This window comes from Sebastes umbrosus, chromosome 2 (assembly GCF_015220745.1).
Source record: "Sebastes umbrosus isolate fSebUmb1 chromosome 2, fSebUmb1.pri, whole genome shotgun sequence".
Lineage (NCBI taxonomy): Eukaryota > Metazoa > Chordata > Actinopteri > Perciformes > Sebastidae > Sebastes > Sebastes umbrosus.
In genome coordinates this window covers 39615561-39632174 of record NC_051270.1, presented here as the reverse complement: position 1 = coordinate 39632174, position 16614 = coordinate 39615561, and the positions used below count along the sequence as shown (strand labels likewise).

Genomic DNA, 16614 nt, shown 5'->3' with positions numbered 1-16614 from the left:
TGGGACATGAGAAGCATCAAACTGGAAGCAGAATCAAACCAGAGTGTATTTGCCCCGGTGTGACCGTGTGACCTTGAGTAAACCATGAGTAAGCCTCGGGTGTGTTTTTCCCCTGAGAGTCAGACTGTATTTCTCTGCTGTCGGACTTGATACTAACTTATAACACTAATAACGTAACCGCCAGCAAAATCCCTCTGCTAATTAAATCTATGCTCTACTTTGGTGGTTATGTCAAAGCAAGCGACTAATACGCCTATTTGGAAACCTCCACTAGGTGTATCTCACCATGTTTCTGACTGAGTAACTCAACCTGGGTGTGTTGTTCAGGGGCGGGTTTAGTGATTTTAGGGGCCACATGCAGACAATGTGCTTGATTTACTTTTTACCCTCTCTAACTGGGAATGCTGGTATTGGTAGTGGTAGAAGAAGTAGGCTACTCAAAGAAAACCTTTTTTCTTTTTTAAAACTGTTAAAGGGACTGTTTGTAAGAATCAGAAATGTCTTGTTAACAGCGACACCTGTGGCCGTTAAGTCAACGAAGGTCAGCATCCTGTTGCTCGCGCTTGTGCTCGCTCTACATAGACATGAACGAGCATCGCTCAAAACAGTGAGGCGACACACGTCAGCTAAAAGCACAATATCACTGTATATTTCAGCTGCTTGGCAGTAATGTTAGCTGACCAGACAAAGGTCTCTCCATGAATCAATGCTGATCCTAGTGTTGGCTTTTCCTGCCTCAGCCTCCCGACCGCGGCCGGGGGGAACAGGGGAGACGCCGGAGTTTTGGTCGGAGACGATAACGTTTCTCTCTGCGGAGCCCCGTCACTTCACAAGACACGGGAAACCTCTGTTGGTCTGGAGGAGCTGCAGCAGTTATTTCTGCACAAACGTCCACTGTACATTCACTAGATATTCTCAGAGCTAAACTAACTCTTCTGCAGTGTGGAGTGTGCACGCATGCACGTGAGAATGGAGCGAAAGAGTGAGAACGAGCGCGGTGTGTGAGTGAAGGCAGGCAGAGGAGCAGAGGAGCAGAGTACAGCAGAGACTCCGGCCCTGGAGACCAAAGCTACGGTCTCCCCCGCGTCCTCCGACTGCGGCCAACACTGTTTAGAGTCTGAACAGCGTAGCCACACGCGAGCGCGCATGGGAAGTAAGAAGTTACAAACAGTCCCTCTAAATATTAACAGTACAACTATTAATACCGTACAGTAAAAGTCCTGCATTTAAATGTTTACTTCAAGTGAAGAGTGACAGAGAGGTATTATCAGCGTAATGTACTTAAATGTGCTTCAATTCTAATATGATGCTGGACAATTTAATGAATAATAATGCATCATATTTGAATTGTTATATTTTGTGAGTAAAATCTGAATCTGCAACATAACCAGTAACATGTTTCTGTCAGGGTAAATGTGGTACTACAATGTTTTCCTCTGAATTAGAAGTACACAGTAAGTAGCACAGTTGAGTTGCATATTTTTAAGTGCTTTGGGGACCTTTTTCAAAGTTATTTCACTGTAAAATGAGTTAGAATAGTAACATAAGTCAATACTTTTCTTATATCTATCTACACATCGTCAAAAATCTATAGCTGTTTGTGGCCCTTTTAGTCGGGGGCCCCAGGACGCTGTCTAACGGTAAAGTCTGCCCCTGGTGTGGAGTGATTTTCACCAGTGATTCTGACCGTGAGTAGCCATGACTTCGGTGTGTAATGCAACTATGTCATGACAGGTGTATTGTTCAGGACCCGAGGAAGCACAACGTCGAGTGTAGAGTTGTTTGTATGAGCCGTTCTTGAGAAAGCTGAGAGCAGCAACACCACAGGCCAAGCATTCAGCCCGTTCTGAACAGGCAGCTTTTCAATGGGTACTGCACCAGTAAGCAGTAACACCCACAATATCAAACCTGGACAACAGCAACTGGAATATTCTAGTTTAAATGATTATAAGAAAAAATCCTCTAATATCAGCAAACAGGAAGTGGATCATTAGCAGTCTAGTTTCTTACCAGTGGACAAGCCCAGGGGTCAGGGAAGGTGCTCAGTGTGTTCCTGCACACGTTGAGGAAGCTCAAGGATTTCAAACAGTGCATGATTGCCGTGGGCAGACTGGTCAGACAGTTATCAGACACATCCAGCTCCTCCAGCTTACGTAGACCGATCCAGTTAGTGGCTGACAGAATGGAAATAAAGAACACAGTCAAAGTCTAAATCACACCTGCACAAATGACTAATTAACAACTAAAAGGCCTTCCAGCTGCTGATACTTCATTCATCTGACAAAAAGAGCATAAGTGGCTGAAATAACCTCTATGGATATTGATGAATAATATATCCAGGCTGCTAACAGATGAGTGAACAATACGTTTATTAAGCGATGAGAAAAAGGGAAAAATGTTCTCTGTTCCCTCCTCTCCCATGTGAAGATGTTCTGCTCTTCTCTCTTTTCTATCATTGTAAACTATCCCCGGGTTATGGACTGTTGCCTGGACAAAACATCTGAGGACATCACCTTGGAAACTTTTGGACATTTTTCATTATTTTCTGACATTTCAGACAACTGATGATAAACGATCTTCTTTGGCTGTCTGATTTCTGTTATTTAATTCACTTTTATATATTAGTTTATTCATTTATGCAATGACTTACGAGTAAAAAACTGATTTAAAAAATACTATTTGCAGCACAACTCATTGTAGTTTCACAGTGTGGTTTGTTTTTAAACTTTAAAAACATTTGTTGTTTTTAATGAGCTAGCTATCAGAGCTCTCTAGCAGCAGGACACAGAAGTGTGGGGACATCAAATCAGTTTGGAAACAGAGTATCTTTATTGGTGAAACTAATGAGCCTTAGAAGTAGGGATGCACCGATACCAGTATCGGGTCCGATACTGTGCTCATGTACTCGTACTCGCAAAACGGCTCAGATACAACGGCACCGATACCACTTTACGGCAGCGCGACGTTAACATCTTGTCACCATCTTTCGGGGCCTCACGTGCCACCTCTCCGACGGTGCGGGCGAGACGGGCCGGTGGTGATGCCGACCCTGCTGGGCCGGGATCCCACCCTCACTTTCATTGCACCACGGGGTTTTGCTTGCACCTTCTGACTCGCGCGTGCGTTAGACCCCTTGGTCCTTATTTTAAGACGGGTCGGGTGGGTTGCCGACATCGCCGCAGACCCATGGGGCTTTTACGTGGGCCACGGCACAACGCGGTTGGGGCGTACTGAGGACAGTCCGCCCCGGTCGCCAGTCGCACCGGGAGCAGGGGGCCGTCCCTCCCCGTCGGGGAGAGAGGGCGCAGCGAGCCCTTTGTCCATGGTGTGGCGAGATCCGGGCGGGGAGCGCTGTAAAGCTGCGGCCGCGAGCCACCTTCGCCCCGAGCCTTTCCAAGCCGACCTAGAGCCGGTCACGGTGCACCGCCTCGTATGCGGGACTCCCCAGCCTGCCGTGTGTCGCTCACACCCTCCAGCTGGCTGTTAACGAGGGTCTTTTGGCACAGAGAAGTACTCGTATCGGTACTCGGTATCGGCTAGTACCCAAATGTAAGTACTTGTACTTGTACTTGGTCTGAAAAAAAGTGGTATCGGTGCATCCCTAATTAGAAGTATTGAGTCAGGCTGAGTCACAGCTTCAGACCTGCAGGTTTACGTGCCTGACGTGCTAGCTGATTTAAAACATCCCTTCAGTTGGTTTTCAGGATGTGTTCATGTTCATGTCTGGGGGGTTGCCATATGCCGTGTCACCCTTGCAGCTAACCTTGACATGCAACTGACAACAATTAAGTTCATATCAAATATTCTTTAAAACTGTATTAAATCTATATGAAAATGTTCTTCCGACATACATACATACATGCAATAGTAATATATAAGTTGAGTTGGAACATACTGAGAGGGATGTCAAACAAGACTGTGAGCTGGTTCTTAGCAGCAGAAAGTCTCTGGATGTGGGTCAGATGGAGAAGTCCGGGTGGCAAACTGGTGAGCTGGTTCTGAGAGAGATTGATCTGCTGTAAACTGAAGTAGAGGAGAAAGGGAGGCTGAGAAGGGTGACGGCTGACAGTTTGCTCTTCATGACACAAGCAGCTACATTCAGGACTGAGTCATTTCATCACTTTTAGCCCAACACTTGTAAAAGCCTTAAATGAGGGAATACTTCAACACTGACATTTGCAGAAATAAGCTTTTAGCCAAAGTGAAGCATGCATTGGAGACATTTATTGACCAATAACAACTGGGTTCAGTATCACTGAAGTGCTGTCCTCAGAGGATGGATTCATAGATCACTTACTAGCCAACAAGACACACTAAGATATAGGATGTAAATATAACAAGACAGTTTGGAGTACGGATGCTCATTTTGAAAATGTTTCTTAACCGACAAGCGACCCTCGTTAACTGATTATTAACCGTTAAAGGGACTGTTTGTAACTTTCTAAGCGTATAAATGTACCGGGTCGGGACACATGCGCGCTCGCATATGCTCGCGTGTGGCCGTAGCCTTGTCTCCTCTGCCTGTTTGCCTTCACTCACACCGCGCGCGTACTCGCTCCACCTCTAGACGTGAACGCGCGCTCACTCCACACTGCAGAAGAGTTAGTTTAGCTCTGAGAATATCTAGTGAATGTACAGTGGACGTTTGTGCAGAAATAACTGCTGCAGCTCCTCCAGACCGACAGAGGTTTCCCGTGTCTTGTGAAGTGACGGGGCTCCGGTGTCTTCCCTGTTCACTCCGGCTGCGGGCTGAGACGACAAGTTTCTCTCTGCGGAGCCCCGTCACTTCACAAGACACGGAAAACCTCTGTTGGTCTGGAGGAGCTGCAGCCCCGCTGCCTCAGCCTGCGCTGAGGCAGGAAAAGCCAACACTAGTATCAGCATTGATTCATGGAGAGACCTTCGTCTGGTCAGCTAACATTACTGCCAAGCAGCTGAAATATAGAGTGATATTGTGCTTTTAGCTGACGTGTGTCTCCTCACTGTTTTGAGCAATGCTCGTTCAGGTATATTTAGAGCGAGCAAGCGCAAGCTCGACGCTGACTTTCGTTGATTTCACGGCCACAGGTGTCGCTGTTAACAAGCATTTCTGAAAGTTACAAATAGTCCCTTTAACCAACAAGATTTGTGCCTCGTATGCAGCGGTGTACCAGCTGCAGGAGCACAACAGATATTGATTGACGGGAGTCTCCAGTTCACCGTCCGGGAGCGTGAACTTAGCAGCTACGATGCTGCGTGTAGTGTCGCGGACATGCAGCCACTTTCCCAGTAAAAGTCTCCACCGCACATTTAGTTTAGTTTAGCAGGTTGTCAGCTGTGTGTCTGTCCGGCGTGACTTTAGTGACCAACAGTGTGTGTGTTTGTGCTACATTAGCAGCTCTAGCATTGCCGGAGGCTTCGTGTTCGCCGCCGCACACGTAGTCTGAGTAACTTTAGTGAGTTTCCAACAGACCGTGTGTGTGTGTGTGTGTGTGTTGGCGGTGAGTGTGAGGTTGTTGGTGGCGTTCTAGCTGTGATCGTAGGTGTAGCAGTGTGTGTACAGTTTATTTGTCGTTGAGTAAATGCTACTAAACTACAACTCCTCCACTCCGCCCAAGCGAGCCAGAGACCGGAGCCAACTTCCTGTATCCTGCAACTCCAGCTCCGCCTCTTAAGGTGGGCTGTTAAGGTGGACCAGCTTTTCTCCTTAAAGAGACGAGCCGCTCCTCTGAGCCGCTCAGCTTTTGAGTTAATTATTAACATTTCACTTAACCGTTTTAACCGATAGCGTTAATTGGTTAAAATGCTTAATGTCGGTTAACGGTTATACGGTTAATTATGGACATCCCTACTTACCAGCCAACAAGACACACTAAGATACAGGATGTAAATATAAAAAGACAGTTTGGAGTTATTAGGAGAGCTATTGGACTGCGGTAGAAGAAGTATTCAGATCCTTTACTCAGGCAAAAGAAATGGTAAGAATGCTCCACTACAAGTGAAAGTCCTGCATTCAAAACATGAACGTTCAGAATATTATTCAGAATGTTTATGTTTAAAACCGTGTAAGGATCTAAATATTGTATATTTGTGACATCGCAAATGGACAGAAATCCTAACGGCTTGTTTCAAACGCACAATTTCTGAATACGGGCTGTGTGTTTTTCTCCGTATATTGAGCGTTTTGATACTTTAACAGTATTTATACAGCACTTAAACCTGCTTTATAATATAAAAGACATGAAAATCTCACTTTTTACAATATGGGACCTTGAAGTGATTAACAGTTACACAAGTATCATGAGCATCAAACAGTGGAGCTGAGGTGGAACAAGTGGGAATCAGCATCACATAAAGCCCGACATGGCCATCATCACACATCTCCATCCTGGTTAAGAAAGCTCAGATTCACACGCATCCACACACACACATTCATACACTGATGGCAGAAGCTGCCATGCAAGGTGCCAACCTGCCCGTCAGGATCTAATCTAAATGCTCATACCACCAACCTTCCGATTGGTGGGCGACCCGCTCTGCCTCTGAGCCACAGCCGCTGATGCGTTAACATGCAAGTAGTATTTCATGCTGTATCTGGTCAAGATTGAGCTGATCTGAACTACTTTCTTGAATAGTTACACTCATTTTGTTATATACAAACTCAGAATTTTTTTTGAGGAATTAGTGTTTGGTGGATTATTTCTCTGTTGTTACAATGCTAATGGTCATTGTATTTTATATGGTTGGAAAGCCTGTTTATTTACCTTCACAATGATGTCCAACTTGTAAGGATCATGCATTTGTGGGATGAGCAGCACAGCTGATTATGTGGGTAGCTCCCAAGTAAAATTTGCCATTCTCTGCCGATGCTAAACAGTGTATTCTCCTGTTGGTATTGACTCAATCCACCAAACACAAATTTCCAAATTTTTTTTTCCGAGTTTATATATGATCATTTTAGGTTTTAGTGTATTTTTTATTTTATTTAACCGTTATTTAACCAGGTAGTACTCATTGAGATTAAGAATCTCTTTTGCAAGAGAGACCTGGCCAAGACAGCAGCATTTAAACATACATAAAGTTTCAGACGCCACAACATAAAACAAATGCAAAATAAATACATGGCATAATATCATACAAAACACATTTAAATCAAGTGTTTGAAGGCAACGTCAAAGTGAAAATATTCAGAAACACAGACAGCTCCCGATTGACTCTGCTTCTAGGTCTTTCATTAATGTTTTAAATTCATCAAAAGTAATCAGATTTCCCAGTTTCAACTTAGCTTGCAGTGTATTCCAGGAAAAGGGAGCGGAATAGCTAAAGGCCATCTTACCTAGTTCTGTGTGAACCTTAGGTACAGATAATAAGTACAGGTCAGACGAGCATAGGCTATAGCTGCCAGTGTTGCACGACATGAGAGTGCACAGATAGGAGGGGGGTATACCAAGAATGGACTTAGAAATAAATGCGAGCCAATGTTTGTGCCTCCCCATAGACAAAGAGGGCCAGCTAGCCTTGGTGTACAGGGTACAGTGATGTGTGAGCACTTTAGAGCCAGTCACAAACCTCAGTGCACTATGATAGACAGTATGTAACATTCGTACACACTGGGCAGATGCGTTCATATAAAGCAGAGTCCCATAATCTAGCAAAGGTCAAAATGTAGAAGTAACCAATCTCTTCCTTGCTTCAATAGAAAAACAGGCCTTGTTCCGATAATAAAATCTTAGTTTTAGTTTTAGCTTCTTCACAAGTGTTTCAACGTGAGGTTTAAAAGAGAGCTGGCTGTCAATTTAAATACCAAAATATTTATACATTTGAACTTGTTCAATCTTCTCACCCTGCACAGTTAGAATGCTTGGACTAGTATCAACCGTCTTCTTGGATTTTGAAAAAAACATAAGCTTAGTTTTTTCTGCATTCAAAACTGGTTTAAGATTATGTAATTGTGACTGAACAATGTTAAAAGCAGACTGTAAATATGCATAAGCTTGGCTGAGAGTTAGTAAATGTACTTATTATTTTTCACCTGTTATTTTGGATGGAAGCTGCCGGTTAGTTTCTCCCTAGTCTCTACTGCTTGCCTGGGCTACCGCACAGCTGAGTTTGATATTGACTGACATCAAACTCAGATAACCAACAGATAATAGCAATGATAATAGATCCAATCAGATCACCCGTTTGGACTGGAATCTATTCAGATAAGGAGATTCCAGTAAGCAACCAATGAGGTATTTGCAATTAACTGGAGGACATCCATCATATCCAAGATGGAGTTTACTGACTAGCTGCTATCCTGTTATTGTGTGAAAATATACACCGATCAGCCATAACATTATGACCACCTGCCTAATATTGAGAAGGTCCACCTTTTGACGCCAAAATAGCCCTGACCTGTCGAGGCATGGACTCCACAAGACCTCTGAAGGTATCAACGGATTGGACTTGTTTGTCCAGCACATCCCGCAGACGCTCGATCGGATTGAGATCTGGAGAATTTGGAGGCCGAGTCAACACCTCCAACTCGTTGCCATCCACATGATGTAAAAGAAAACGTGATTCATCAGACCGGGCCACCTTCTTCCATTGCTCCGTGGTCCCGTTCTGATTTCCATTGTAGGCGTTTATGGCGGTGGACACGGGTCAGCGTGACCCTGACCGGTCTGCAGCTACGCAGCCCCATACTCAACAAACTGCTCCTCACTGTGTGTTCTGACACCTTTCTATCAGAACCAGCATTAACCTTTTCAGCAGTTTGAGCTCCAGTAGCTCTTCTATTGGATCAGACAACACGGGCCAGCCTTCGCTCCCCAAATGCATCAATGAGCCTCGGGTCTGACCCTGTCGCCGGTTCACCGGTTCTCCTTCCTTGGACCACTTTTGGTAGGTCCTGACCACTGCAGACCGGGAACATCCCACAAGAGCTGCAGTTCTGGAGATGCTCTGACCCGGTCGTCTAGACAACACTATTTGGCCCTTGTCAAAGTCACTCACATCCTTACGCTGGCCCTTTTTTTCTGCTTCCAACACAAAGTTCAAAGTTCAAAATGTTCACTTGCTGTCTAATATATCCCCCCCACTGCCAGGTGCCATTGGAACGAGATAACCAATGCTATTCACTTCATCTCTCAGTGGTCTGAATGTTATGGCTGATCATTGTATGTCACAGCTGCATCTAGGCCACACTACCTTGCGCCATATGTACCTTGAGCAGATGACCTCCTGGGAGTTGTGAGCAGCTGGCAGCTCTCTCAGCAGATTGTTGGAAAGATCTAGAGTCTGCAGGTGGATGAGACCCCAGGGCACCACGGAGGGCAGAGCAGTCAGGCTGTTGGTTGACAGATCCAGGTGGGTGATACGTGAGGAGACGTCCATGAACCAATCCAGCTCCAACCAGGGCAGTTGCAGACCACTCCAGCACACGGTGACAGCCTGCATTGACGAGTTTCCAATTTACTAACAAGCGAATATGCATGTGCTGCAGAAACCACATCACCACAATATCATGATAACTTATATACATTAAGGATGCTCCGATACCACTTTTTTTCAGACCGAGTACAAGTACAAGTACTTACATTTGGGTACTCACCGATACAGAGTACCGATACGAGTACTTCTCTGTGCCAAAAGACCCTCGTTAACAGCCAGCTGGAGGGTGTGAGCGAAACACGGCAGACTGGGGAGTCCCGCATACGAGGCGGTGCGCCGCGACCGGCTCTAGGTCAGCTTGGAAAGGTGTCTGGGGGCGCGGCCAACGTGTCACTGGGGCGGACTGTCCTCAGTGTGCCCCAACCGCGTCGTGCCCCCAGGACGGGGCTCGGCCCACGTAAAAGGCGCCAGGGGTCTGCGGCGATGTCGGCAACCCACCCGACCCGTCTTGAAACACGGACCAAGGAGTATAACGCACGCACGAGTCAAAACCCCATGGCGCAATTAAAGTGAGGGCCGGCGCGCGCCGGCTGAGGTGGGATCCCGGCCCCGCGGGGTTGGGCGCACCACCGGCCCGTCTCGCCCGCACTGTCGAGGAGGTGGAGCGTGAGCGATAGGTTAACGTCACGCTGCTGTTAAGTGGTATCAGTGCCGTTGTATCGGAGCCGTTTTGTGAGTACGAGTACATGAGCACAGTATCGGACCCGATACCCGATACTGGTATCGGTGCATCCGTAATATATATGTGGACCTTTTCAGGATTTAAAAACGATAAAATTACTTTTTAGAGGTAGATTTGAATGTGACACACAACTAGAAGCCACTGTTGATAGGCATCTGGCTAGCTAACATATTACTAACCCAGACTACATCATTCGTTCAGCAGGTAGTGACAAATGAACTGTGTGTGTCCCAAACCATCACCATCAGAACATCAACATCATCATCACCAGCAGAACAAGTGAATGAGCACAAAAGCTACCCTCACAAAAACACAGTGATCTGTGTGATGTCATCAACATCATCTTTATATGAGGATCTTTACATAAGCCCCGTTTCCCCCAAAATCAGAAACCTTTTGAGGAACTCTTTATGTTTCCACAGCAGGAACCAGGGTCTAACTTAGGACATTTTTGGGGGCTTTTTTACGCTCCAGAAAGGCCCTGGTTGGGGGGGTAGGACTTTTTGAAAGTACAGGAGCTTTCAGGGCGGAGTTTGCAGTGATGACCGTCGCTGATTGGTCAAACACACACACAGTGCTGCTTCAACTCGTGTAGCGCTTCATATATGAACAAGGAAGTACTCTAGAATCGATTTAGGACCATTTCAGGACGAGGGGAGAGCATTTCTCTTTTGTTTGGTAACATTATATACTTATAAAGTTAGGCTCTGCTGTCAGCTCAAATATGATTCAAAAAAGTTATGTTTATAAAACGGTCACTATATCCTGACAGTAGTACATGAAACAGGTAATCTGACAACATCATGTTCCTCTGTTGTCCTACGTTGCTCCTAACGGCATCTGCAAGATTTCACAGACAGGAGGAAAACAACAATCAGAGTCGAGCAGGAGTCTGCCGTCTCTGAGCAGCTGTCAATCACTCGCGAACTCCGATCAAACGGTCAAACTAGGCAGCGCTGATCAAATATGAATCAATATTCTGTTACTGTAATGCCTATTTCTCTCCTCAGATGTTTTCAGAATCCAATAGGAATGCTCTCTCTCTGAAATGACCTGCGATTGGCCCAAGTCTTCTAGATTTTTTAAAGTCTGAAAACAGAGCCATGAGGAGGAGCAGAAGTCTGGTTTTCTCTCAGAACACTTGAATTACAATATGCTGAAAGGTTATGGAATTTTTGCCCAATGATGCCAAAAACATTGTTGACTACTGAAGATTTAACTCTTAAAAATCCGACCGCCGAATAAACTGAAACTTTTGTGATGCATGAAGTTAATGGCACAAAAATAACTCCTCCCAAGCTGCATTGTTTTCTTAGAATAGACTAATGGTGCAATGACTGTATATTATTCAGTATAGAATCTATACTGTCTGAAGTGTTGTATTGTTTACACACACAGAGTAGAACACAGTGGTGACATACTGCTCCCTAAGGTTTGACCACATCCTGCAGAGCTCTCTGAGAGATCATCTGTTGTTCATTATGAATCCTGATATTAACGATGGTGCTCTGCTACATCATCATCGCTGCCCTTTGTCTCCAGAACACAAACCTCCTCTCCCTCTGCGTTGGACGTTTCCTGTAGCTTCAGTCTGAGGAGGTGTTTGCTGAAGGCTGGATGGTCCATCAGGGTGTACGAGGAGAATCCTGCTCCGTTCTGCAGTAGGAAGCACGCTATCTCCTCGTTACCTGCAACACAGAACGCACTGATCACGTCACGTCTTCACAGCACCAGAGTGTGGAGTGTATCTGTCACCAGTACTGTTCCAGCACTTACATGGCTTTTCACAGTTAATCCATGAAGGACAATGGGCCACCAGTACACACCAATACTAACCCATGATTACATTTAACTCCATTTACAGTCCACACATCACATACAACCACATCATCTTTTTTATCCATCACCTTTTTAAACACCATCCTTTTATCCATCATTCTTTTACTTATATCCATCTATCTATTTATATTTGATTCTTTATTTTACCCTATTCTTTTTTAATCTTGCGTTAATTTGATTTGCACCCTGACTGACAGACAGCCACCTCCACCCCTCTCAAGCGCACACTGACTGTACTCAGTCACATGATACTGGTCTTTGCTCAGTTATGTTGATTGGTCAGCCTAGGCCAAGACATCTCCACCGCAGAGCTTGTGCTCAATGCGATCACTGCTCTCTATCACAATGAATGGAAGAACAGAAATAGCTTAAATCACGTCAAACTCTGAGTTTGAACTGCTCCCGTCTGGCCGTCGATTCAGGACCCCGAGGGCCAACCGGAACATATATAAGAGGTCTTTTATTCCCCGTGCCATACAGGTACTGAAGGCAAAATGACTGCACTAGGGGAGACCTAAAGTGTTTTGAAATGTGTAACCTATCCCCACCTGCTGCTGCTGTTTCCTGCCCATTTGCACAATGGTACGTCTGTTGTTGTATGTTTTGTAACTGCGGAGTGTTTTACTGACTGTATGTTTTAATGTTTTATCACGTCCTGGTGATATGCTGTGTCATGTTTGTATTTATCTTGTATGTACTAGAGAAGCCAAAGACAAGTTCCCACTACGGTGGACAATAAAGTCAAAGTCAAGTAAAGTAAAGTAAAGTAAAGTAAAGTCAAAGTGAAGTGAAGTGAAGTAGAGTAGAGTAGAGTAGAGTAGAGTAAAGTAAAGTAAAGTCAAAGTAAAGTGAAGTGAAGTAGAGTAGAGTAGAGTAAAGTAAAGTAAAGTCAAAGTAAAGTAAAGTCAAAGTAAAGTGAAGTAGAGTAGAGTAGAGTAGAGTAGAGTAAGTAAAGTAAAGTAAAGTAAAGTACAGTAAAGTAAAGTCAAAGTAAAGTAAAGTAAAGTAAAGTAAAGTAAAGTAAAGTAAAGTAAAGTAAAGTAAAGTACAGTAAAGTAAAGTAAAGTACAGTAAAGTAAAGTAAAGTAAAGTAAAGTAAAGTAAAGTAAAGTAAAGTAAAGTAAAGTACAGTAAAGTAAAGTAAAGTAAAGTAAAGTAAAGTAAAGTAAAGTAAAGTAGAGTAAAGTAAGAGGTGATGGCACATCAGTAGTCTCCCATTCAATGAAACAAGGCAAACCCTCCCAACATGACTCTGTTTCACAAAGTAAATGAAAGACTGAATTTAGCATCGAGGGAATAGAATTAAAAGACAATTCAGTCAGATCTCGTACAATGTGTCTAAAGTTGTGCTGGTGAAATGTGAAGCTGAAACAGAAATCATAGGCATCTACAGCAGGTTCATGTCCAAGTCTAAAACCAGGAAGAATAAAAGAAAAAATGTTAACATGAATATAAAGAAATGTTATAAATGTTAAAAAGAGCTTTTTAAGGCATTCTGATTTGTTTGTCCATGTAGTGCTTCACAGTGATGTCTCATCTCAAGCTGGTCAGACACTGTACATGTATGTTCATCCTGTATATTGTATTAAAGGCACAAGGAGTAGGATTTGTCGGTTGCGGTTCGGCGGTTTGTAAACTCAACATGTGAAGTTGGCCCCTCCTCCCCGACTCAACGAGGGTTAGGGGGTCCTCGCCAGCGGGTGAAAGCCAACCCCAGATTCAGTCTCGTTTTGCCCGTAAATAATGTAAACAAGGAACATGTCGTTGACAGACAAACTACAGTTTGTAGCCTGCAGAAGATTTAGAGAAAGAAAACAGCGCTCATCAAACTGTTTGGCGATTTCAGCCGCTGCCCAGCAATCTCCGCTTGAAATCGATTGTGTGTCTACATCGCTCTGTACAGTGAAGCTGTTTTTATGCTCACCGTATAGTGTAAAGCATGTGGGCGCCGACGGGGACTTTGTGGTGCATTCAGGTGTGCCTCGTAAACTCTGAGAAACTCCAGCTGTTGTTGTAAAGTACCCCTCCAGCTGTCTAGTGGATCTTCTTTTTGTTGTTGAAGAGCTTGTTCCCCACATGGCCTTGGTGTGGTACATTCCAAAGAAATATCAAATCGTGACCATGATCTTAAAATCGAATCGTGACACCCCTAATGTGACATGCCTATATATAATACATTATCATGTTGTCCTGGCTCTGTATATAGACAGCCTGACATAATGTGGAAGTCACCGATACGGGGTGCTCTCCATTTTCCCTCCCTAGTTCCTCAGTCCTCCAGCCTATGATATGGATATTGATCAAGGTCTGCCATCATCAAGGATGTTTCAATCCATTCATTTTGTATTGGAGGAGACGAGGAGCGAGGGGTGAGGAGGGAGGAGACGAGGAGCGAGGAGACGAGGAGCGAGGAAACGAGGAGCGAGGAAACGAGGAGCGAGGAAACGAGGAGCGAGGAGCGAGTCCCAGAGGACTTCAGGTGTAGTCAAGGAACCACAGATGAAGTTAGCTACTGAGATGCTAGGAAGAAACCCGAATGAGGGAAGCGAGGAGCCATGTTAGCTGAATGGAAAGCACCCATGGTAAGTATTTCTCCGTATTTTCAGGACATGAATGCAAGAGTTGAATACTTTTTGAAGGCACTGTAGAATTTTTTGCGTGCGTGCGTGTGTGCGTGCGTGCGTGCGTGCGTGCGTGTCTCCCTACCTGCTCGTGCAGCAGCGTAGAGCGGCAGCCCAGTGATGACAGCAAACTCATCGCTATGGATGGCACAGTCCTTGGCGTCAGCATCGTAGCTGTGGACCAGAAGCCGGACCACGTCCAGGTGACCCTGTTGGCAAGATGTGGCCAGCATCCAGTTCAGCAAGTCTCTCCTCAGACATGGACCTGAGAGGGAGCCGGAGAGCCAACACCAGTCAGGGGACACCACTCAGGAGAGATCAGTCAGAGGAGGACAAACTTTTCTTCATTAACAACCACACAGACTGCACTGCTGAGCTTCCTTTAGTCCACTGACCGATCTGACAGACCATTTAAAAGTTCATTTAAGACCTGACCTTGAGTTGAGCTACACGGTTTTCTGTCAGATTATTACCTCCGCCACGGCCGAAGGCCTAGGAAGGAGGTTATGTTTTCACCGGCGTTGGTTTGTTTGTCGGTTTGGAGGATTACTCCAAAAGTCCACAATGGATTTGAATGAAATGTTTTAGAGGGGTGGGGTGTGGCACAATGAACAATCCATTAGATTTTGGTGGCGAAACCTTGGTGAAACCTGTACATGAAACCTAACTAGGCGGAGGTCTGCGCTCTCCGAGTGCACTTCCAGTTTTCTATATATATATGGTATGGTATTTACTACCATATTTTGAGCACCTGGTTGTATAATCAACGATCGACCAATGACGTTTTAATAGTAAACCTGGTGTGTTTATAAAACTCAATGATCTTTGGACTGCACGCCGGGCAGTGAGATGGTTAAATTTTTTTATTCCAGCTGTATTATTTCTCCAGATGTTCATAAGTAGGTGGGCGCGGAAAGAGGAAAAATAATTGCCGATCATGCTGTTGATTACACAGGTCGAGATCAGAAGCTAATTTCGATTGTTTTCCGATGTAGAACAGAAATCGTGACATCTATCTATTGAACAACTCCACACTTCCAGTTTGTAATGCTGTTTGTTTTTGTATAAATTGATATAACTCCAGGGCGAGATCACACTGATGACATCACCATGACATCGTCGGGTGTTATTTTCTCAGACTCGACACAGCTTGTCCAGAACCACAGAAGACATTATACAACTGATTTCACGTGCTGAGCGGTACTATCCATAACTAGTAAAGTGACTTTGACATAAAAATGGTGGAGTGCCCCCCCTCTTTAAATATTGTTAAAGCAGTATCAGTAACACCATGAATATGGAATTAAATAAAGTGCAGGACATCAGCTGGCCTTCAATTTAAGAATGAATGAATGCATGTTATTATAATGTAAGTTCCATATTGTGAATGTTGAGCTCTTCTTGCTCCTACCAGGTATAGAATCCAGCAGCTCTTTGACCAGGCTGGCGTGGCCGTAGTATGATGCCAGGATGGCTGGGTTGCTGTTGGACGGCTCCTGGGGAACAGTTATACGGGCTTCTTTCAGGAGGTAACACACACTCTGCAGATCACCATGCTGAGTGGCCACACACAGGAGACGCACCTGCAACAACACAAACACACACACAAACAAACACACACACACGGATTAATCCTTGGTATCGGAAAAATGGCAATATTCCATCTATCTATCTATCTATATCTATATCTATCTATATATAGATATATCTATAGATATATCTATATATAACACAGTATATCTATCTCACTCTCTCTATCTCACTCTCTCTCTCTTCCCATCTCTCTATCTACAGTATATCTATCTCACTCTCTCTCTCGCTCTCCCTCTCTCTCCGCCCATCTCTCTATAGTATCTCTCTCTCTCTCTCTCCGCCCATCTCTCTATCTCACTCTCTCTCTCTGCCCATCTCTCTAGCTCTCTATCTATAGTATATCTATCTCACTCTCTCCCTCCCTCTCTCTCTCTCTCTCTCTCAGCCCATCTCTCTATCTCTCTATCTATGGTATCTCTCTCTCTCTCTCTCTCTCTGTCTCTCTCTCTCTATAGTATATCTATC

At 44.6% G+C, this 16614-nt stretch overlaps 1 protein-coding gene across 1 annotated transcript in view; it reads right to left on the bottom strand.

The window, feature by feature from the left end:
* lrrk1 (leucine-rich repeat kinase 1) overlaps window positions 1–16614 on the bottom strand; it is a 115899-nt gene that overhangs the window by 68850 nt on the left and 30435 nt on the right. The window contains 6 exon segments of the mRNA XM_037747324.1: window positions 2011–2174; window positions 3896–4023; window positions 9188–9414; window positions 11648–11784; window positions 14642–14821; window positions 15968–16139. Coding sequence (XP_037603252.1) covers window positions 2011–2174; window positions 3896–4023; window positions 9188–9414; window positions 11648–11784; window positions 14642–14821; window positions 15968–16139 — 1008 coding nt within the window.